Genomic DNA, 22,830 nt, shown 5'->3' on the forward strand with positions numbered 1-22,830 from the left:
AGTCGAATCCTTTTCTAAATTTTAAAAAATTGAGCATAATTAAGTTTCAGATTGGATTAAACCACTGGACATCTTTAAAGTTATCGATAAATGTCATGAATTGCAGCCTTAACAGAACAGCAATTCACGTAAAACGCCATTAGAAACCCAGAAACTGGCGTCACGGCAACCCCTCGGGGCGATCACCCTTTGACCCTGGAAGAAATGTGATGCCCCAAGGTGATGAAACCACCCAGTGCTTAGGTTAAAGCGGTTAACGTGGAGAGCACACCCCGTTCCACATTGTGTTCGGGTGGCAATCTAGGACAGCATTCTTGCAGGTTGATTAGGCTGCTATGGTCGATGCAGCCAAGCCTATAAAACATGGCAGGAGAGTATGGTAGCGGTGGAAGGGGAGGTAGTTTGAGTCTCGGGTCCCTCATAGGGTGGCTTTGTCTCGCCTCCTCTCCTGCTGCTTCATCAGCTTGGTTTGTGTGTGGCGGTCTAACGGTACTCGGCCGTATAAAAAAGGACCAGCCTGGTTTTTTGCACTCTTCTTTATGAATGCCTTGCTCTTTTTTAGTGTACCCCCCCAGGTGCCAGCCAGCAGAATACCCTCTTTCAGACCAATTCAAGGCAAACGCAAACACTACACTCTATTATGACCAGTGGAGAGCATTCCAATGGTATCGCACCAGTCAGGGAGCCGAACCTAGAACGACGAGGGATTAAGGAGCATGACTGAGAAAAGAAAAAAAGGGACCAGAGTTGCTGAGTAGTGGCGGAGAGGTGCACGGAGGAGATGTGCGACGACGACGACGACGAGAGAGGCGTCGACGAGCATCTCATCAAAAACACTAAAACAGTTCAGTGAGAGAGAGAGAGAGACAGGGACATGAGTAATAGGAAAAAGTGCCAGCTGTATACTTATCCAACCTATATGATACTTCAAATTAGACATATTCACTAAAGAACAGTAATTAAAGATGCATCATCGGGTGTCTCGTAACCCGTTTCCAGGAACAATCAGGGCAAACAAAGCTCGATGTTTTTTCTGCTTGTGGCAACCGTGGTCTGAGTGAAAACGGTCCTGAACAATTAAAGCTACCAGGACTGTAAAAACTAAGATCCGCAATGTAGGACAGGACAGCGCATGTGATATCTGATGATTTAATTACATAAAATGTTTTAACAAAAACCTTGTCAACACAAAAACAAAAAAACAGTGTCGCTGTCGCTTATCGAGTGGAGGAGCTACAACGTGACCCCAACACAGAACGCTCTCCATCCGCAGTCCGCCGGGCCGTCCAGGGTAAATGAGGTCTTCAGGGCCGGTCGGGCTGCTGTAGAGCGCTCCGCTCGAATTATGCGTCTTTGAATTGGCGGGGGGGCGGGCAGGACATTAGTCGTCCGAGTCTGTGTCATGGCGCCGCCTGTGGCTTTGTGTGGCACCAGCAGGGGCCTTCTTGTGGCTGGCAGGGTTACGGGGGACAGGAGACCCCCCATCTGAGGAGTCTGTGTCGTGGCGCTGCTGTCGGTGGTGGGGGTGGGAGGGCTCTCGCTCGGCCTTTGCTCCCCCCCTTGAATGGCTGTCATGGGGTCTGGCTCCGCTCTGACTACGGTATGATGGATTATGATGATGGTGGTCCTTTCTGTGCCTGAAAAGTAGAAGGAAACAAACAGTCAGTGGTCGGGGTGTGGTGGGGATCCCGTAACATGTTGTTGTTGTTGTTGAGGCCTGGAAGAAGAAGAAGAAGAGGAGGAGGAGGAAGCTTCCACGAGCTTTATAGTGCCTGAAAATACCTAAATGGCAGCTTTAAGTGAATTTAACTCGCTGAGATGTGGAGAAATTATAGATCCTGTACACGACCATCACATGTTCACGATGTATTGATTCCTCTATTAGTACAACAAGTTACTGAAACATATAAATGACATTATTTGATCTAGTGAGCCTCCTCCTCATCCCATCCATCTCAGCATAAATCTTGTGATACCTCAGACGTAAGAGGTAATGTTACACGTTGATGAGTCTCAGACAGTGTCTCAGCGCCCTCTAGTGCCGACACACTGTGTTGTAGGCAGTGTTCAGGTTTGTTAACTCAGTGCTACACAGTCACATGAACAAATCCACACAATACACACTAACTAATGACAACATGCCTTTACCTCTAAACCAAAATGTGTTTTATTTTTGAAGACACAAGTTGTCCATCCTCAGGCAACAGCTAATGATAAAAAACTGAAAATGAACGAAGCAACCAACCTCTTTCTGTTGTCATCCGAGTCCGACTCCGACGAGTCTCTTCTTTGCCTTTTCCTCTTTTTTTCCTTCTTCTTTTTCTCCTTTTTGCTCTTCTTTTCTTTCTTCTTCTTTTTGCTCTCAGGCCTACAGAGAAGATTATTTATTATTCAGCTCAACACAGGAATCCAAACACAAGGCCACATTTTGTCTGGTAACATCTAAACGCTTTGTGTTATTGTGTCTACAGCACGTTACAGGTGGCGGCCAACGTTCTGCACGCTCACCGTTGTTCCAGTTCTTGTTTTTCTACGTGCTCGGCTGTTCTCGTCGCTGAGGTTTCTGGACGACCTTCAGTCTTGTGGTGCTGCACAGAAAGCACTTGTTTACATGACAGTGGAAGTTCTCACAAAATAAACTTTCACAACGAACGACTAAGTGCTGCTACTTTATCAACTAGAATTCAACAATCATGATTCTCTGCATTGTTCATATTATCAGTGTCTAAACCAGAAGAAGCAGCGGGAAGCAAAAACACTTACTGTGAAGACTGGGAGGCCTATTTTAGCAGCTTCCTTTTCTTTTTGGGACAGCACCATTTTCCGTGACCCTGCGCTGCAGATGGAAACAAACACTCAGCAATCACAGCCATCAGGATAAGCAGCTCTTTTGCCAGCAATTCAATGTCAAGAGGACCCTTGTTCCACGTCTGATTTTGCCATTTTCTGTTGAGTGATCACAATTTGTTTTCCCTAAGACGAGGTCACATTATGAAGATTAAAATTAGGACCTTGGTGAACTGAAAGATGCTGAACATATATATAGTGAGATGCCACATTTACATATGAACAGTATGTTCAGAAGCGTTCAGAACTACTTTACAGGATTCCTTTTAACATGCAACGCTCCATGTCGGCACGCTGCAGTTTCTAATTGGAATATTTTCTGATCACGTGTAAATGATGTGCATTTTGTGCAGGATCACTTATTTTTACATGCTGAGGGTCCACTTTTTCCTTTGCTACACACATGTTTTAAAAATGTCTTCTGTTGTTTTGTATGTTTGGCTGTTATACGCCAAAAGCTGAGCACATTCTTCACACTACAGCTTTATATGAAGTTGACAGAAAAAGTAAATCACCTGGAGCTTCCCAAGCCCGACACACGGTCCACATTTCTCTCTTCACCATCAGCCTCCTCCCTCCTGCAAACCTCCACAAGGTCCTGACATCAAAACGACATGAAACATAAATCGTTGAGCCAAATCAGCAACGACAGATTCTTTGAAGCTGCACAAAACCTGAGTCACATACCTCTTTGGTCAAGCCAGTTGGTTGTCGCTTTATATTCTTGTGCCCTCTAGATAGAAAACACAAAACTGATTATATGTGACAGCCTAAACTTGCAGTTTTAGATTCATTTCTGTACTGGACATGTGTACGTACAGGGCGGCCATCAGTGCCTCGTGCTCCGCTGCCCTGACGGCGGCCAGTTCTTCCTCTTTGGACAACGGTGCGCCGCCTTTGTTGCCTTTTGCATACCATGTCAGATCTTTGCCTTTTTGCCACCGTCCCACCGGCGCCATTAACGAGTTCCCTGGAAACAACAGAGCAGAATTAATCCTGGTTGAACGAGGACGTAAATGGTGATCAGGATTTCTGTTTTTATGGACAGAAAAGATAAAGTTGGAGCTCCTCTCTTGCTTTGGTAGCTCCTCAGGTGTGTAGATTTGAATGAAATCTAGAGATGTTCCACTTTCTGATTCACAAATATGTGTCCTAAATGCACATACAATGCACAGATGTAACCCTCCAGCTCAGTCTGCGCCTGTGTCACAATCTATATTTATGGTTTGTTTAGAACATCAAAAAAAAAGAAAAATGCCTGGTTAAACTTCTTAGAGATTGGGGATAAAAGATGTCCAACAAAGTCTTGCATTTGAGAAACTGAAAGCCATCAAATGTTTGTCATTTTTCCTCGAGAAAAGCTTTAAATGACAATCATTCAGCTGGTGAACACAAACTGTTCGTGTGTGTTGGCTAATAACTGGAGCTGTATGATGATGTTAGTGTCCAAATTCAACGCAACAGCACAAAGAGATAAAGTTTGTCTTGAGATAGACTCACTTCGACCTTTAATTTAGCATGAATGAACTGAAATGTCAGTGATCTCTGGTAGGTGAATCCTCTTCTCATTGTCACCTGTTATTCAAACCTTTTAAACTTCTGCTGGTTATAATTTAATGCTTTATTGTACATTGCTGTCCATATCGTGTGTTTCCTCAACATGCAACTTGCACAATAAGTTGTGTGACCTTGCTTTTGTTGGCTTTTTGTGCCACATCTCTGCTAGCTGCTACGTACTTCTTGTTTGACATGCTGGCAGCCGTGTGCGCTCAAATAGCGCAGCAGCAGCTCCGTGTTTGCTCAGAGAAGGAGCGATGAAAGTTAGGACCTGCTGCGTGTAGGGTTAAAAAACGAGGCCAACACCAAGCAATTAGACCAGTCCAGACTCTGTGTAATGAGGGACTCTACGACAAAAGGTACGAGAAAGTCGCATGTGTGGCCAAAGTGTGCAGTTGAGCAGCGAGTTTGACGTGTCTTGGCTGCGCTCATAGCAGCAGTTAGCATGCCTCTGGTTAGCGCCGATAGCAACCGTTAGCATTCCTTTGGTTAGCGCTGATAGCGGAGGACTTTGCCTGTTTCCGGACTTACCTAGATAATTTTCTCTGTGTTTGTCGACCTTCACGTCATCCCAGTTGAAGTGGTCCTGGCCGCCCCTCACTCCTCCGGATCTCGAAGAACCAAACATTTTTAGTCCCGTCCCGTTAGCTCGACGACTTCAGGGCAAAGCGGTTAGCTCAGACGGCTAACGTTAGCACACGAGCGACGCGATTGGTCAGGCCTTCGGCATCCACTCATCCGGGGAGTTGAGCGGTAAGTTCCAGGTGTTGACTAGGAAAACGTGTTTCCTGGCGGCAGGGTTTGATTCGACCACTTGCGCTAAATTTACCAGTTCTTTCCTGAAGTATCATAAACGCGCAGGAGGAATACGGCAGTCAACTCAAGCTAGGCTAACTTATGCGCTAAACGTTACTATGCGGCCTGAAACAAGCAAACAGGTAATACGAGTGTCTGACCGTGCGCATGTGCGAAACTTCATCAAGGAAGACGCACCAGTCGATTATATAAATCTATTTAAAATGGCGGCACTTTGTTGTCTATTTATTAGCTTATGTTGATTTTTTGTGTGTGTGTTTGTCGCGCGCACTCTGCACGCTCGTGAACGTGACGCGCTGGTGTTTTGGCCCGCAGTGATGACGTAGGCGGCACAGTTTAGTCTAATGGCTCTCTCAGCCAAGACACCGAGCAGAGGAGGGAGCGAGTCCTCCGGAGACGGCCCCACGCTCTTGGATTAACGTAACTCCCGATGTACATGAGATATTTTTCCAGGCTATTTTCAGGTAGGAATGAGGGCGTGTGTGTGTTTATGTGTGCCGTCGTGTTTGGTGTGTCTGCTGCATCCTGCTGTCTGAGGCTGAGGAGGAGGAGAAGATGGTTGTTGTGTTGACCAGAGCTGGTTTAAGTTCGCCCAGCTGATGCAATGTCACATGGACTCTAGGAGTTAGTGTCTGGGACTGTTCTTATCCATGATTATTATTATACAGTCAGTTTTCAACCTGTAAAGGCCCCTCAGTGGACACCTATTGTGTCTATGAGGCTGTGTGCAGTATTGATCATTATATCATGTACATTAGCTCATTATGGATCAATAAGTTTTACTCAGAAATCTTATAAAACAGCACCTAATATAAACAACAGAAGAATAAATGTGTTATAACAGTATATAGTCTTAGCTTTACTGTTTATTATAGTCAGGTAAAGTTGTATTTTACACATTAATTGTAGGGATTTAATCCATAAAGGCCACTGTATGCCTTTTACACCAGTCCTATTTGTTTTATTTTCTTACTGGAGAGCATTTGGATGCCATGGCTTTAAATCTGCTATGTATGAATAACTTTCCTCGACTTGCCACAGTAATATTGTGCATTTTCTTCTTCCTTAGTTCAGGTTTATGATCCTCAAATCCTAAAGTCAGCGTTTTTCTGGAAATTCATAACACTTTATCGCTCCTGATCCTGAGTCAAAGTGCACTTAGCGAGGCACAAACTGGCTGTTTTTATCTGTCAGATGATTCTGCTGCAAGGTTATAGACGGTCGTAACGCTCACTGTGCAGTAATAAAGCATGTGCTCAGTATTTAGAATTAAAAACATGATGAGTGAGGATGAAGCGATCACAGGTTTTAATGGAAGAAGAGGAGAAGTGGTTGAAAGTTCAGGGCGAGCTGAACTAATGAAACAGTTTTGACTTGACGTGTTCTGTCTCCGGCTGCAGCAGATGTTTTCATCACAGATTAAACAACCACAGACATTTTTGATTTTGAAAACCCAAAGATTCCAGCATGCAGCATCTTCTTAGACACCACATACGACTGAACTGTTGTAATGTTTTGCTTTATAAGTGACTTGATTCCTTATTTCCCAGAACAGCTGCTGATTCTCTGATGCTGCTCGACTCTCTGTTTGACTTGTTTCAAGTCTCACTGAACATCTTAGAAGCTTTAACAGGTCTCACATGTTTTAAATTCAGTCACATGAGGTCCGGTGCACACAGTTAAAGTCGTCCAATCAGGGTCACCTCGTGCTGGTTGTAACCTCACATGGCTCTCGTTGCTTCTCGTGTCGCTCCCTGTTAAGAGCAGAAGTGGACTCTTTAGTGTGATTGTTTGTCTCTGGAAGTTTCAGAGGCTTTGTCATTCAAATGCTGATCAGCAGCCACTTGGCCGTCGACGGCTGACCTACATGCCGACTGTCTGTGTGTCATCTCACTTTGAACTGCAGAGCCGAGTTGTGACCGACTCTCAGTCTGAATGACATGAAGACGGCGTCCACTGCTTCAATCCGCTCAGCACCAGATGACTGGACCGCTCTGGAGCCGGACATCGACCAGTAGTCCTCCTGCCTCGTCTGCTGCAGAAAGCTGCTGCAAGACCACAGATTTTTACCCACAAAAATAAGAAACTGATTTGACAAGTCTGCATCTTGTCTGTTTTGCACATAAGTTTTTGTTGCTGCATGTGCAGAACTTTGATCAACTGAAGGCGTTTTAAACATGCTTGCTATGTAAATAAGCTGGATTTGATTCGAAAGTCTGTAAGATCAGTCAGAAATTGTACAAATATGTTCGTCCATTGTTTAAAGTATTGTCTAAATACAACATATTTAGTCCGGCAAGTAACAAGAGGACAAAATGATATGAAAAAATCTTAATAAAACCAAATAACTCTTGAAATACGAGATGTTTTTACTGCTAAACTGTGATTTTAGCACTAATTATCATTACTTATGTCAGGGGAACTGTTTAGTTTCTTCCTATGAGGCCTTGAGCTCACTGTGTGAAGTACCTTATGTGACACATGGATATAAATTAAATAAAATTAAATAATCTTAGCTGTCAGTCCATCAGAGAGTCTTTCTCTGCTGTGCATCTTGATGACTGATCAACATCTAGTAGTTTAGTGGACAGCCGACATGACGACATGAATACGAATGTTTTTAAATTCAATATCTGAATAAATTGATCAGTAATAATCACTCACTTAAACTATAGTTAAGTCACTTATGGAGCAAAAAGTTTGCAGCTTCTCACGTGTCCAGGTTTTAGTGCTCGTTGTAGGTTAAATATCTCCAGGTTTAAAGAGCTTATCTCGACTTCTAGATGTAGATTGATTATCACAGATAAAGCTCTTAGTTGCAGCCCTGAGTGTTTCAGAAACGTGAAGCCTTTTATTAATGACCCCAAAACGAATCCTGCTGTAGTCGTAGTAGATGTTGACCTCGACACAAGGACGGACTTTGTGTTTACGGGAAACACTCGAGAGGCGACGCTGAAGGACAGACGCTGTCAGATGCACCTGCACAGACCAGCTCTGGTTCTCCTGGAAACAAGAAGGATCATAATGATTTAACGCTCATCGTCTGGAACACGTCGCTTTGTTTTGGTTTTTAAAAAGGCTCAGACTTGTATTTTATGTGATATGGAATACATGGTTTCTGTGCTGATTTTCAACCCATCTGCTGCCAGACACTGATGTAAGTCTCAGAGCACCGAGGCTGGTGTTGGTTCTGCTCTGCAGCTGTTTTAGTGAAGTTTATTAGCAGCTTTCCTACATCTGGAGTTACTGAAACCCAGCTGTGTTGTTTATCCAGATAAATGGATAATTATAAAGTGCTTGTGCTTTTGGATTAACAGTAAAACTCTTTAATATCAGAGCAGAACAGATTTATAAGATATTTAAATTGTGTTGGATAAGAAAATCCCCCCGAGCGTAGAAAGGCCCGGCCCTCCTCCTGTCTCTCCTCCCTTCTGCTTTAACATAAAATCTACCATCACAGCCTCCCTGCTCATTTGAATTGTCTGTCTGCTGGAGAGCTGTGTGTTCTGATTAAAGGTAAGAAGGACTCGACAGACGTTACTTCAAAATATAAATCACTGGATTTAAATGTATGTTGGGATAGAAAAGGAACTCTTCTCCACTCAGGAGCTTCTCAGGTGTTAGATGGGAGTTTGAAGCTGTGGTTGAACTTGTTTGAGCTCCGTGTGTTTCTCCTGTTTCTTGCTGCCGTCCATCACGAGCAGCTCTCCAATTAGTGGCTAATTGCCCCTCGACAGCTCCATGGTAACCTCACGGCTCGCTAACCAGCCTCTGCTCTTCTGAGAGCTGTTTCCGACTCATCATTTTCCTGGAGAAGCGCTGCCTTATCGTTTTATTGTGTTATTTCCCACCTGACTGAGGCGTGTCTGAACCTGTCGGCCCGTCCTGCTGTCGTGTGTGTTTTTAGATCCTGTGTTTGTTGCTCGGCCTGATGCTGCCCTGCTGATGACTCATGTCAGATTCCAGCGGTTGAGCCTCTCCTCCCTCCAGCTCCGCCTCCCTGTTTCCTGAAGTGAACCGCTCTGTTCTCTCCTGCTCTCTTTCAGCTATGGCTGGACCGAGGCCTGTGGTGCTCAGCGGCCCGTCGGGGGCAGGAAAGAGCACCCTGCTGAAGAAGCTGATGAAGGAGTACGACAGCGTCTTCGGCTTCAGCGTCTCCCGTAAGTTAGTCCTCACAAACAGCATTCAGCGTTTGTTTGGCTCTTTGCTGAGGCTTGTTGTTGGTTAATGTTGTAGATTTCTTGCAAATGTGGATGTTACTCATGCAGGAAAATGCTTTTATACTGATTATTTTCTTGTCTTGTTAGCAATTAACAATAAAATGACATAAATATTGATAAAAATCCAGCTAAAATCTCCAAAAGATGTGAGTTTGTGCTTTAAAAAAAATAGCTGATTTTCTATTTTCCAGCTTTATATGGATGAAGCAGTTATTCTGTCATTAAAAAAAACAGTCTGAAGGTGGATCAACATAATGTCTGTCAGGGGCTAATAGATTCACTGACAAACTGTTGAAGCTCTAGATTGAATACAAAAGATAAACGTCTCATCATTTCCCAGATACGACCAGAAACCCTCGACCTGGAGAAGAGAACGGCAGAGGTACGTCACTCCTACAACCACCAAAGCTCCTCTTCTTCATCTCAGTCTGTGTTTCTGTTTTTAACGTGTATTCTGGGTTTCAGATTACCACTACGTCACGCGGGAGGAGATGCAGGCGGGCATCGACAATGGCGAGTTCATCGAGAACGCAGAGTTTTCGGGGAACATGTACGGGACGAGTAAGGCGGCGGTGCAGGCCGTCCAGGCCAAGAACCTCATCTGCATCCTGGACATCGACATGCAGGGCGTGAGGAACATCAAACAGACGGACCTGGACCCCATCTACATCTCCATCCAGCCGCCGTCCATGGAGATCCTGGTGAGCTTCAGTGTTGGATCACAGCTCAGCGCCACAGTTCTGTAAAAACATACATAGGCTGAAGCTGTTCTCTGCTTTTATTGTTGCAGGAAAAACGTCTAAGAGACAGAAAGACCGAGTCGGAGGAGAGTCTCCAGAAGCGTTTACATGCAGCTAAAGTGGAGATAGCATTCAGTAAGTGGTCACGGTTTCCTCACGATTCAAAGTCTGTCACCACACAGACGTTTAAATCATGACTGAGCACCGCTGTGTCGCCTTCCAGGTAAAGAACCGGGAGTTTTTGATGTCATCGTCGTCAACGATGTTTTGGAGGAAGCGTACGGGCAGCTAAGAAATGCTCTTCTGGAGGTGAGTGACAGAAAACAGACCATTTACATGAGATAATAAACACATGTAAACAGTGTTTTAACGGTTTTAGTTTTGCTCCTAAGAAGCATTCTAACACAGTGAATGAATATATTCACATCAACAAGATTAAGTTAAAGGAAGACGATGTTTATTTTTGAAAGGATCTTCTCCTTTATCGGAGTTCAGAATTGGTGTCGGAAAAAAGCTTCACTGCCACGTGAGCACAAGGAAGTTGTCTTGGTAGCTGAAACTTACAGCACTGACAACATCGAAGCTCTGGTAAATCTAAAAAATGTAAATACACCACAGTGAGAAGGACGAAATAGAGACGTAGAAATAGCTTCAGCCACATCGCACGCACTACAGGTGATCTATGAACACGGTGAAACATTACAGGTGGATAAATAAAAGTGGAATTTACACTCTAAGTGGAGACAGGAGGTACTACACAAACAGCAGCTTTATATTTACATGATAAAATAAACTAGAATATTGCACATCTTGCTTTAATATTCTTCCTCTGTGGCTTCAGATTTGTATTTGGAGCGTTGTAAAACTGTTTCCTGTCTCCTTCTAGGAAATCAACAAGGTCAAGAAAACCAAGGCGTCTTCGTAGGGGACAGCAGCGTCCTTCGGGTCCCGTCCAGCAGCCACTCCTCCCAGAACCACAGACCTCCATTCCAGCCTCGTACATTCCCTCAGACGGCGGTCCGTGAGGCTCAGACAGCGCATCCCTCTACTAACGCTTTACATGGTGTTTAGAAGTAGTTGTTAACAAACGATCACATTCTGTTTAGTGGAACACTTCTTTGTTTTTTTTTAACTTTTTGTCACTCGTATGAAGTCAAGCTACTCCAATGATTCTTACTTGAAGTGCGACCAGCGCGGCCGGTTCTCAACACGTGCAGCTTCGTTCTCTCGCCAACCCGGAGCAGCACAAACAGGAAGCAACACAACTCGTTCCCTCAAGTGGACAAACCTGTTTTTCAAGGGTGTGGAGGAAAAAAAAGAAAAAGCACATATTTGGATACGACGGGTGCCAAGTTGTGCTACTGTTGGTTTTGTTTTTGTAACTCGTAACAACCCGGCTCGCGTCAGGAGGTCGACTCATCCGAACACGGCAGCTGGTCGCTTTTTAAAACCGCAGAATTGTGCCGCTGCTTTTTCTTTTTATTGTAAATAGCCAGATGACGTGTGAACTCCGTCACAGATGAGTTTGTTTCTGGTTATAAATGCTGTCGTTGGATTAAATCCCATCATAGAAATTCTGAACAAAAAGGTTTGTTGTTTTGTTGTTGTTTGTTTGTTTGTGAGGGCATAACCGACATTGGAACTGTTTTTATTTTACAGTTGTAAATTTGTAAAACTTTTTATATTGAGTAACTTTATTACTTTGCAGCTTCACCTGTACAGCGGATGACACTCAGCGGACTGGGACGGATTAGAAACAAGCACACAGTAAATCCTTTGACTTGAAATTGAAGAAAAAAATGTAGAATCCGTTTATGAATTGGCATTTTTTTTTTTGTTTTTAATTCATCGCATTTTCAATTTTGCGAGTATTAAACCCACCCAAAGCATGATATATATATATAAAACATCCATTCCTTTGCAGGTTTGTGTTTCTGATACCAAATGTCCAGTTTGATATTGTTCATAAAAGTCTAACATCGTTCTCTCAGTCCTCTGATTTGTCATTTCAAACTAACTCAGCTCCTACATGAAGTGCTTGTCGTATTTCTTACGTCCATGAGGTAAAACTCTGTTACATGTGCAACCTTCAATAAACACGTTTAAACACCGTCTGTCTGGAAGAAACGAGGAGGAAGCCGGTTGTGTTGAGTATCTGCAGTACATTTATTTAATTCAACACTTTGTACTCAACCGTGTTTTGTCCAAAACTACACATGTACAAGCAAATTACAATCCGTTAGTGCTTTAATAATATTACACAATCCTCGTAGCTGACTGAAACACCCTTACACAACACAAACGCCACACGTCTCTCAGGAGGAACACAGTCTAGTCGCTTTTAAAATGAAAATGTCATAAATCCAGCGAGCTCAAGTGCTTCTGGTTACTCTGGATAAACACGTACATGCAGGCACTCAATTCAATCACTTACACGTGAACGTCGTGTGACAGCCGCTGAGTTTGCAGCTAGCTGTGCTGCAAAGAGCTGAGTACAAAATTCAGTTCATGGTAGGAACATGTTTCACCATGATGAAGGATGCAGACTAGAGGTTCACCTACCAAAGGTGTCACATCTGTATAAGCTGCTCACCAAAGAACAAACCATGAACCCCAACCTAGTAGAGAATCATCTTCTATTACGTGATCAATCGATTAAACTTCACCAAAGCTGTGTCGTTAATAAGCAGAGTCGCTTGTCGGAGTAAAACGTGCAGTCGTCACCTCATTAACTCATTATTGAAAGGTACAAAAGTGAATCCGAAAAAATATATAAATACCTAAAAGTAGAACTATCTGTGTATGTATACAGCAGGAGCAGGACGCTCAGATCGGCTGATAGAGTCGAGTTCGTGTGAATATCTGAAAAAGGTTTTCTCACTAATTTCAAGTCAGAGACAGACGTTGAAATAGTTAATCAGTAGAACGTCAGTCCGTCCTCGTACAGCTCTGTGTGTGTTATAGCAGCTGTAACAGAACCTCGTGGCTCTGAAACCTGCTCATAGAGACATAATCCTACAGTTACAACTCGTCCAGTCCAAAGAGACCATCTGACCCCGAACATCTGTCAAGAGAACAGCTCTGAGGAGGAGCCTATTTTCTGATTGGCAGCTTCAAAATGGAATGGTTTGTCAAATGTAGTAGATGTACCTCAGGTTAGGAGTCGTCTTGTTTTTTTTATTTATCTTTAAATCATGCAAACATCCCCATTTAAGACTACGAGGGTTTGTGGTGTCAGATGAACTGTTTGCTTCTACTGGTTCTGGTAGTGGTTATCTCTGATCTGGAGAGTGACCGGGTTGCCGACCGACGTGTAGCCGTAGGTCTGAGTGGACACTTTGGTTTTGAAGCTCTGCTGCCCGCCCTCCACTCTCTGCACCTCGGAGCAGTACGACGGCTTCACCTCCAGCTTGGCGTGGCTCACTTGGATGGGGACGTGTCTCTCCATCCTGGATCGGGCTCCGCTGGCCGGCGAGGCGGCGGGCGAGAAAAGGCTGCCGGAGAGATGCTCCCTGAAGCGGCCGAAGAAGCCGCTCCTCTGCCTCGGCGCCACGTCCGGGCGCCCGACGTTCAGAAGCACCGGCTGCCCCACCGACGACCCGCCGATCTCCCTCTGGAGCACGGAGATCTCACAGGGCTTCTCATCGGCAGCGTGACGGGAGGCGGAGGAGCCGTACGTCTCTCCCTCCTCTGGGATGTAGTCCTCCAAGTCCTCAAGGCTCAGAACGTGATCTCCTTGCTTCAGGATGACAGGCTCCGGCTTTCTGAGCTGACCGCAGTCGTCGTCTTCATCGTCGGGTTCAAAGATGACAGTTTGCTGATCGTCCAGGTCGTCGCTGTCCTCTCCAGCGAGAACAGATGAGACCTCCTGTGGCTCTCCAGAAGCAGAGCCGGAGGCGGCGGGCGTCTCCTCTTCCTCCCAGGACAGCGGCTGGCTGCTGAGGTCTCCCTGCAGCTGGGCCTGCGCCTGCTCCACCAGCTTGTTGTTGGAGTTATTCGTGTTTGGGTTTTCCAGCGGAGACCTTTTGGCTCTTAAGGGAGTGGAGGAACGCTCAGACCCTGCCGGTGAGATCCCTCTCCTCCTGGGCAGCCTGGGAGACTTGTTGACCTTATACTCGATGACCTCCTCCACTTCCACCCACCGGGGCTTCATCTCCATCGCTCTGGCTTCGGCCCCCTCGGGCTCAGTGACGTAGAGGGTCGGGATGGTGGTCTTTCTTTGAGCGGGCATCCTCCTCTGCCTGGTTGTCGGAGGCTCCGGCGTGGAAGTCTCAGAGCGGTGGGCGCCAGGGACAGTCAGTCCAGGAGATCTGTGCCTCCTCATGCGTGGGTTCTTCACCACAGTGGTTATCGTCTCTTCGCTGGAACAAAAAGAGGACGTTACCAAAGCTATCTTCTGGACTGAATACAGTTTTCACACTGACGACTGGCTCAAAAGGCCACTCATAAAGTTATTGAGACAATTAGGAAAAGGTGACGCCTCAAAAACAAGATTTTAGCTAAATTCCATCCATAGACTGTGCATAACTTAATAGAATATAATCACAACAGCATAAAGTGTTCTGCAATTTAGCTCTTTCATTGTTCTGTAACTACAATCAACTTTAACTGGAGTCTTAAGTTTAAATGTAAAAGCGGTGCGATGCTGCTGATGAGAACAGCCCATCCTTTCATCGTCCTTGTGATAGAATCCTTTTGCATTCAGGCTTTAAATACTGCACAATGCACACATGGGGCCAGAGAGAGACAGAGGCAGACACACTATTACAGCAAGCAACGTCTACACAACTACACAAAGCCAGCACCTGAAGTTTATCCCTAAATATCCTCCAAGAGCCTCTCTAATGTTACCTTACAGTTAGAATGTAGTCGACACGCTGCAGTTAAACGGATCACACTTACATGATGATGGTTTTCTTTGGTATTTTAGTCTCCTGCTCGGTAACTGAGGAAGAAAAGAAGAAACGAGATCCAGCAGAAAAAGCAAGATGATGACTAGTGTCAAAACTAGAGCTGAAACAATGACATCTTGCATTAAAAGCACAAGAAGAACAACTTTCCTATTTAGTCAGAACCTGAATAAAAGAATGTAATTTACAGAGTCCCACATCAGTCAGCATCCTACCTTCGATGGTGATGGCCTGCTCACCAGTGCGAGCCACAGCGGAGGGCAGGACTAGATCAGCAGCACACTTGGCGTTACCCAGACGGTTGGACAACTGGCAACAGCAGAGGTATATTTTTAGAGTCCTAAATTTGACTTACTGCTGCTAATTGATATCAACTGTCCTGGAACGACTCCTTGGCTTAAAGAAACACTCTTACGACCACCATAAAGTCTCTCCTAAACAACCTGTAGTGACAAACTGACACTCACACTTTTAGAAATCTAAAATAAAAATGTCTGTTTTATAAAAATATTCAGAGCCTTTGTTTCGGGGCTCCAAACTGTGGTCAAATGCATCCTGTGACTAACTGCAGGGACTGGACATAGTTCAGAAAGACAGTTATGAAGCTCAAGAACTCTCTGCATGATAAAACTGTGGCAACGACTTCAGAGGCTCTTGGATGAGCAGGACAACGTGGTCCAGAGTGCACCAGCCTGAGTCTGGGGGGACAGCTCAGCTTTCAGCACAACAGTAAACCAAAACATAAAGCCAAGACAAAGCTGGAATGGCTTCAGAACAAATCTCTGACTGTCCTCGAGCAGCCCAGACTTACACAAGACCTGTGGAGAGACCTGGCGGTGGCAGTTTACAGACACTTCTCATCCAGCCTGCCAGAGTCTGAGAGGGTCTGCTGCGAATAAGCTGTCCAATCCAGGTGTGCAAAGCTTGTCAAGGCTGACTAAAGAGGACTTGAGGCTTTATCTGTGCCAAAGGGGCAACTACAAAGAGCTGAATTAAAGGTCTGAGAACTTCATTAAAATTAGAAATGTAATCCAAGTAGCAAACACGTCTTAAAATGTTCTCTTTTTTTCATTATTATGGGTTACTGAGTGTGGTTTGATGTGGAAAATAACATTTTTATTCATGAAAAATAATAAAAACACCATAAAGTGGGTCTTTATACTGTCAGTAGTGACTATACTAATACAGTGTATATTATAATATACTGTAATGTCACCAACCTCACACTCATAGTGCCCGAGGTCTCTCTCTGTCAGGTTTTTGATGACCAGAACCAGAACCCCACTACGGAGCTCACTGTAGGTCTGGTACTTCTCCTGGTCCGTCAGCAGCCTGCCTTCCTTGAACCACCTTGAACACAGAGGTTAATACACGTGGTGAATTTTCAAGTTTAATCAGAATGTTTTGGCGGTAAAAAATGTGCTCAGGGCGTCCGTACCTGATCTTGGGGGTGGGAGCGCTTTGAATTACGCAGGTGAACTGAGCGTCCTCGCCAGCAACAAAGACAGCGTTCCTGATTTTATTCACAAAGCGAGGAGGCACTGCAAGAGGCAAAATGTATTTACATGTTTAATGTACATGTTTAATGTTATGTCTTTTTAGTCGACTCCGTTATGCTTCATAGTTACACATGAAAATGTGTTTTTTTTTTAAAGACTATCTAGACCAGGGGTGTCGACATCCGGTCCTCGAGGGCCACAGTTCGACACCCCTGATCTAAACTAGATTATCAGAGTCAGGTACCCTGAACAGTGATTTTTCCCAGAGTGCTAGCGTTGCCAGCCGAGCTCGAGGCAAAGCACATGTACTGGCCAGAGTCATCTGCAGTCATGTTGTCCAGGATCAGTGTGCAGGAACCGTCGGGGTCCTCGATGATGATGTGATGAGGATCTGCCTCCACCGTGCGTCCGTCTGCACCCGACAAATACACCAGTGAGTTATTGAAACACTAAATCAGGGGCCTGTTAGTCTGCACATGGTTAAGGAGCACAAGGACAACAAACAATGCTGCAGACGTCTCACCTTTATACCAGGTGATGGCAGGTTTGGGTACTCCGGTGGCTTTGCAGGCCAGCTTCACAGTCTGGCCCAACTCGGCTGTGCAGTTCGCCAGGATCGCCTCAAAATCAGGGGGACCTGGAAAGAATTAACCATGAGAGGTAGATTTTGAGAGTTCCTGCTAAAGAACAGTGTCAGCATTTAAACAGACACTGAGATAAAGAAAGTAGAGACAGTGTGTACATCCTACTCACTCCAAGCAGGCATGCTGTATCGCTGCTGCAGCTCTCGGAGGTCTCTGAGCCACGAGTTCTTGATGGTAACAGTTCGGGCCTGTAAGGTGTATTTTCTCACAGAGTCTTCGCGCTCGTGCCAGATCTCGAAGGCCCGGTCGTCGCCCTCCACTGTCTCGTTCACGTCGATGTTGTTCAGCTGCAGCAGGGTGAAGAACACAGCAAACATCATTCAGGCTGCGCAGCACTAAAGGAGAGTTAACAGTGACAGGAGGAAACGTTTACCTTCATCATGTTCTTAAACACATATGCTTGTGTGTCAGTGTTGCTGTCTCTCTTGGGTTTGCAGATGATGCAGTAGTTCTTAAAGAGGAAGACGTGGCGATGGTGACCTCTAGAGGACGTTCTAATTCCAGGAGCTCCCTCCCACACTTGGAACGGTCCCTGGTGCACAAACAACAGAAAACATACAGAAAGAGTCAAACACTAATAAAGCGTCTCATCGCTGCACCACACAGTCAGGAACTACACGCTACCTGTCTAATCGGCTCTCCAAGAACTTCCAGGGTGGCTGGATAGTTCTCGATCATGGAGACGTGGTGGGTATTCTCGGACCGCTGAGGGAGCGCAGACACCATCGCATAGGCTTCCTCCAGCAGGCAGCAGTTCTGGCCATTTCTCGCCTTGTTCCGGATGAGCTCCTAAAGACAATGGGGGAAATTTTACCAAAACTGCAGCGACAGTGACAAGGGTCTGAAAGAAAATGCCTTATGCTTGCAAGTAAGATGTGAGGGGTTCAGTGCCAAAGCGGGCCAAACCAAGATGAGTTTGATGTTTTTCTGTTTATGGTCGACTAGTTGGTGGCAAAGTGCTCCAACCAGCAGCCCACTAATAATGTCACAATGCCACTTTGAAGTTTGGCCCATGATGGTTTTTGGCATGAAAATTTAATGGCAAACTGGACCAAGCCACAGGAATTACTGACCGTTACATCGCAGGTAGTTCAATTCAAGATGGCGGACAGCACGACATCAAGCCCCGTGAAAACTCAACTGGTAGGTACGGTAAGGTGAAAAAAAACCTTAATGAAGCACCACCAAGCATCTGTTTCTACCCCACGGTCCTCAGAAGGATCTCTAGTTCCTGATGATGTAAACTCTTCAACAAGACAAACCTGGAATCAGTTTGATTCTCAAAAAGTAGAAAATGTGGTACGGCCCGCTTTGGTGCTCAGCAGAAGGAAATTAAAACTGAAATAAGTCATCACAGAGCAGCCGTTTCTATCTCTGGACAGCGTTGGAACATCTTTGGATGCATATCATGATTTTTTTTACCAACACAAAATTTTCACCCCATTTTTCTCTAAAACTAGTAAACGTGGTTCGGTCCACTCTGGCACTGACCCCCTCAGACGTTTTCAAGACGCAAATACCTGATCCTAACGAGACTGTTCTTTGTCAAAGCTCTCACCTTGAGGATGGCCTTGTACTTCTGAACTCTGTCCAGCGGTTGTTGGAGGCAGGCCTTGATGCTTCGTACGGGGGGACCGGCAGGGTCTGCACTGGCCTGCTCTTTATCAGTGTACTCCTGTAAAAACACAGTTCACTTTAACAGTTTGAACAGTTTGACTGGTAAACAGCCGTTTACTAAGCAGCAACGACGTAAATACAGAGTAAACAAATAAAAAAAATATCTAGAATGGAAGGTGAATGTAAGAGAGGTAGTGGTATTAGTTGTGGTTTTACCTTAAAGAAGTGGTGGACAGTCTTGTCACTGATGGCAGATTCAGCCTGACCCTGACCTACTAGATACTGGAGGTACTTCTCAAAGCCCTCCTTGTTCTTCAGGAAGCACATGGCTATGTCATCATCTGTGTCGCAGTCACTCAGCTTCGGGAGGAATGACCTGTGCAGAGAGAAATAAATCAATGACAGTGGATTAAATCTCACTGTATTTCGTTAAATATTTTTTTTTAAATACAGACTTTCTTTTTTTAAACTAGCAGACAGCGGTGGTTAGTGACTAAGAGTCGAGCTCACTTGCTGTGGAAGAGTTTGATTTCATCGATGTTCCTGAAAATGGCCTCCTTCTGGCTGCTGACATCAGGCGGCGTGTCGGGGAGGTCTGCATGCTTCACATGATGGGAGGTAAAGAAATCCACATCCCTGACGAACTCTGACTCTCCATTCACCAAGTCCTGGATCAGTTGGCTGAGGACATGAACACGAACAGTTGGTTATGGTGCATCCTCTGGCAGCACTATTTACTACAAAGCTTTACTTACAATAACTTCCTCTTGTACTCTCCCTCTGACACCTCCTCCACATTTGTTTCTGGAAGATCCCCGGTGTCAGCAGAGAGCTGTAAGACACATTTTTAAATAGACGTCAAGAAGAAATGTTGATTAAAAATATAAATAAATCAGCTGCGATGGTCTTGTGACATACTTTGAGTTTTTTGTCCAGATACGCAGGTGAGACCCAGCCTTGGCGGGATGGTGTCGTTTTGGTGGGTTTGGTCCGAACTAACCACTTGAGCGGATGAGCCGAGTCCAGAACCTCGACATACTGTCCCTCCTTCAGAGCGATGGAGTCTTTGCTTGCCATGGTGGGGTTGTAGTCAGCTGTTGCCACATAGATGTCAAACATCTAAAGCAAACAAACACAAAGAAGAAGCAGATTTTAATTATATGAATCATGAAAAACAATGCTGTTAAGTTACCTGTTGTAGCACAACCTTAGTTCCCTTTCTGACTGTACTTAAAGAAAACTTGCACCTGGGAAGATTTTTCCCAATTTTCTAGGGCGACAGATACTTTAAGTTGTCTCTAACATTTTAGTTCCTTATGTTTATAAAGTAAACAATACAACAAGACAACCTTAAATTGTACTGAGAACTGAGTCAGCACACAAATAACTAAAGAGGACACAATCCTACAATAATACTATAGACATGCTGCATGTCTACCAGACTGTATTTAGTGTGGTTTACCAATGATTATGACCTTTATGAATAAATTATGTTCCATGAATTCTTTCCAACAATAAGCTCGTGGGATCACTTCCTTGTCTCACCTCTCCCCTGGCGTCCCCTTCATCAGACTCAGACGAGGAGTCAGCGATGAGGGAGGGAGGACGAGAGCGGCCGTGGTGAGGCGATGGAGAAGGGGTTTTGGTTTCATCGTCGCTGTCGGCGCCCGGTACGCGTAACGAAGCTTCGGGCAGCGAGGGAGGAGGAGGCAGTCAAGAGGAAGACGGGTCAATATCGCAGAGAACCGGAGCATAATCCATCCTTTACAACTTAATGTGTCGCTGTTATATGCCATAAAAACTAGCTGTTTGGCAAAGACAGGAAGCTCTCAGACTGCAAACTGCTGCAGATGAATCAGTTTCTGGCTTAAACTTATGAAGCAGTTATTAGTATTCACTCCAAAGCTCGGCTGTTCCAGGACCAAAGTCACATTAAAAACACTAACTCTGTGTCAGCATCAACTAGTGATGTATTTACCTGGTCATGTTATCATCACCCTGTCTGTAATTACATATATTTTAGGAAGTAAAGAGAAAAAAGAAAATCCACAACAATCCTTCCATTCTAATGCGTTGCTCTGTATTACTGCTGTGTTAGTATTGTGACAGCATGCGAGCACAGAAAGCACTTATCCTCACATACATGTCTGCTGGTGAGCATGTATTCCAGCTACAGGCTGGGGATTGTTACCACAAAATCATTTAGAAAATATTTTCAAAAAGTCCAGAAAACATATTGATGGTGAGTAAGGTGGGATAAAAAGGCACTGATAGGTCGAAAAGGGAACGTTTAAGAGAAAACTGTTGCACCTGAATATGAAAAACATGTTTCTTTGCTAAATGTAGAAGGAAATATAGACCTACAATAAAATCATCAAATCATCTTCTGAGCCATCTAGTGGTACAAAAATATCTCAAAGGAAAAAATGTACATTAACTGTGATGCCGATGCGCTTGGGATACATACTGGTAGTTTTGGGCCAAGATTTCATCCACTGGAGCACTTCATGATTCTGTGAACTGTCTGAATAACAAATTAATGTTTGGATGAGCATTGAACTGGTGTGATTTATAAAATGATGGATGTAAAACTGGTTAAAGAAATGACGTCTGTATGAAGCCACGAGGGGTTTGAATGAATCAAAGCATGCTGAAGAACGAGCACTTGAAGAGCAGGTGAGGAACACTCGACCGTCAGGTGAAAAGTGATATCCAAGAATTCAAGTGTTAAAGCATTCCCATTAAACAACACTTTCACAATTCTTGAATAGTCAGAATGAATTCAGGGAATTCAGCCAAACCTGACGAGAATGTAATAAAAACTAAACAGAAGCAAATTAGCGCAAAATAAAGTGTGAATAGTTTTTATACTTTGAGCATCTTTAGCTGCAGCAACTAGGAAAGGCAGTGACAGCAGCGGGAGCAGGAAGAGGCAACCTCCAGGTTTTTATTCCAACCACAGATGACAGCAGGTGATTCTAGAGATATGGGGTCTCCCCCTGAGTGAGGGTGTCGTCAACACTGAAATCATCTTGTGCGATGTTTGGCTGGAATGAAAACCTACAGGTTTGAGGGGATCAATAGTCTCGGTTGACTATCTCTGACTTTAGAGTTTGTTATCTTGTCAGTTTCGTTGCTGCATGTATGATGACAACAGAATTTCATAATTAATAAAAACATGTTCAATATAATAAAACCCTTAGCAGCAGCGCTGGATGTTAGTTGTACATGCTACAGACACCCACATGTGGCTAGCTTCTTCACTAGCCCCTGGAACTGAAACATCTTCCTGAATGTTTTCTCTAATACTGGACTAAATACCATATTTGAACACCTGATCAACGTAAACACGCTAAAACAACGTATTTAAGAATATATTCCATTACTTTAAGCTATTGGCACGCTGTCAGAACTTCAGGTGAGAGATCTGCAGTCAAATATTAATAAAATCCTGGTTTTATCTTGGTTCAAACTAGACTTGAATAAGCCTGATTAGGTTATTTCTCCGTCTGGAATGCCCTCTGGACATTATAAAATAATGTGTTTCTTGTAGTAGGGATGGGTACCGAGCTCCAGGTCAAAATTTTTCTGTAACAAAGGATCGATAAGCGCCGATGTTAACGGTTCTGCTAACGGTACTTTACGTAAGTATATTGTTGTTTTGCAAACTCTATCTCATCACCATACAACGTGTAGTGTGTGTGTCTATGATGCACTTTCACTTTCCAAATCCATTCTGATGTAACGTTGGACAGTCTAATGACTGATAAGGTTTTATTTAGTCAGTAAAACCTGTGACGCCGTCCACAGCGCTCTGACCATCCCATCAACACAACATTAGTGTCTACAGAAAGTCTTATAAATTCTTATACAGTACATGTGAGAAAATTAAGCGATATTTAGTATGTTTTTAACTTGTTTCGTTTTTTCAAAAAGTACCGATAACAATACCGTTAAAAGAACCGAACCAAAAACAACAA

At 44.3% G+C, this 22,830-nt stretch overlaps 3 protein-coding genes across 4 annotated transcripts in view; 1 reads left to right on the forward strand and 2 right to left on the reverse strand.

Moving 5' to 3' along the window:
- Positions 1-1,133: 1,133 nt before the first annotated feature.
- cunh1orf35 (chromosome unknown C1orf35 homolog) lies at positions 1,134-5,346 on the reverse strand. The gene is made up of 8 exons (XM_008304656.1): positions 4,936-5,346; positions 3,667-3,817; positions 3,535-3,580; positions 3,363-3,445; positions 2,764-2,836; positions 2,509-2,588; positions 2,246-2,368; positions 1,134-1,637 (listed from the first exon to the last, which is right to left on the reverse strand). Exons 1-8 carry the CDS (start codon positions 5,030-5,032, stop codon positions 1,382-1,384), a joined length of 909 nt encoding a protein of 302 aa, XP_008302878.1. The 5' UTR covers positions 5,033-5,346; the 3' UTR covers positions 1,134-1,381.
- guk1a (guanylate kinase 1a) lies at positions 4,128-12,164 on the forward strand. Of its 2 annotated transcripts, none has more exons than XM_008304655.1 (7): positions 4,128-4,763; positions 9,267-9,380; positions 9,781-9,822; positions 9,906-10,141; positions 10,231-10,315; positions 10,404-10,489; positions 11,067-12,164. In XM_008304655.1, exons 1-7 carry the CDS (start codon positions 4,742-4,744, stop codon positions 11,103-11,105), a joined length of 624 nt encoding a protein of 207 aa, XP_008302877.1. In that variant the 5' UTR covers positions 4,128-4,741; the 3' UTR covers positions 11,106-12,164. The 2 variants fall into 2 exon arrangements, with proteins under 2 accessions (XP_008302877.1, XP_008302875.1); XM_008304653.1 differs by lacking the exon at positions 4,128-4,763 and adding an exon at positions 5,578-5,684.
- Positions 12,165-12,327: 163 nt separating this feature from the next.
- The window catches only part of LOC103374550 (obscurin), a 31,405-nt gene continuing 20,902 nt past the window's right edge, over positions 12,328-22,830 (reverse strand). The window contains exons 28-44 of the mRNA XM_008304657.1: positions 21,318-21,374; positions 20,396-20,535; positions 19,769-19,969; positions 19,606-19,682; positions 19,361-19,531; positions 19,067-19,226; positions 18,792-18,908; positions 17,858-18,022; positions 17,607-17,765; positions 17,343-17,520; positions 17,113-17,226; positions 16,834-17,001; positions 16,529-16,631; positions 16,311-16,440; positions 15,306-15,399; positions 15,083-15,125; positions 12,328-14,541 (exon numbers count right to left, since the gene is read on the reverse strand). Of these exons, the coding sequence (XP_008302879.1) occupies positions 13,434-14,541; positions 15,083-15,125; positions 15,306-15,399; positions 16,311-16,440; positions 16,529-16,631; positions 16,834-17,001; positions 17,113-17,226; positions 17,343-17,520; positions 17,607-17,765; positions 17,858-18,022; positions 18,792-18,908; positions 19,067-19,226; positions 19,361-19,531; positions 19,606-19,682; positions 19,769-19,969; positions 20,396-20,535; positions 21,318-21,374 (3,185 nt within the window). The 3' untranslated portion in view covers positions 12,328-13,433. The remainder of the gene's footprint in view (positions 14,542-15,082; positions 15,126-15,305; positions 15,400-16,310; positions 16,441-16,528; positions 16,632-16,833; positions 17,002-17,112; positions 17,227-17,342; positions 17,521-17,606; positions 17,766-17,857; positions 18,023-18,791; positions 18,909-19,066; positions 19,227-19,360; positions 19,532-19,605; positions 19,683-19,768; positions 19,970-20,395; positions 20,536-21,317; positions 21,375-22,830) is intronic.

Source organism: Stegastes partitus, unplaced genomic scaffold, assembly GCF_000690725.1.
Source record: "Stegastes partitus isolate 25-593 unplaced genomic scaffold, Stegastes_partitus-1.0.2 Scaffold2280, whole genome shotgun sequence".
Lineage (NCBI taxonomy): Eukaryota > Metazoa > Chordata > Actinopteri > Pomacentridae > Stegastes > Stegastes partitus.

Coding starts and splice junctions, on each gene's coding strand:
- cunh1orf35 (XM_008304656.1), bottom strand. CDS start 5,032: ATGTTTGGTTCTTCGAGATCCGGAGGAGTGAGGGGCGGCCAGGACCAC. Junction 3,818..4,935: donor ACACAGAGAAAATTATCTAG/GTAAGTCCGGAA, acceptor TGTTGTTTCCAG/GGAACTCGTTAATGGCGCCG. Junction 2,369..2,508: donor AAACAAGAACTGGAACAACG/GTGAGCGTGCAG, acceptor TCTTCTCTGTAG/GCCTGAGAGCAAAAAGAAGA.
- guk1a (XM_008304653.1), top strand. CDS start 5,651: ATGTACATGAGATATTTTTCCAGGCTATTTTCAG. Junction 9,823..9,905: donor TGGAGAAGAGAACGGCAGAG/GTACGTCACTCC, acceptor TCTGGGTTTCAG/ATTACCACTACGTCACGCGG. Junction 10,490..11,066: donor TAAGAAATGCTCTTCTGGAG/GTGAGTGACAGA, acceptor GTCTCCTTCTAG/GAAATCAACAAGGTCAAGAA.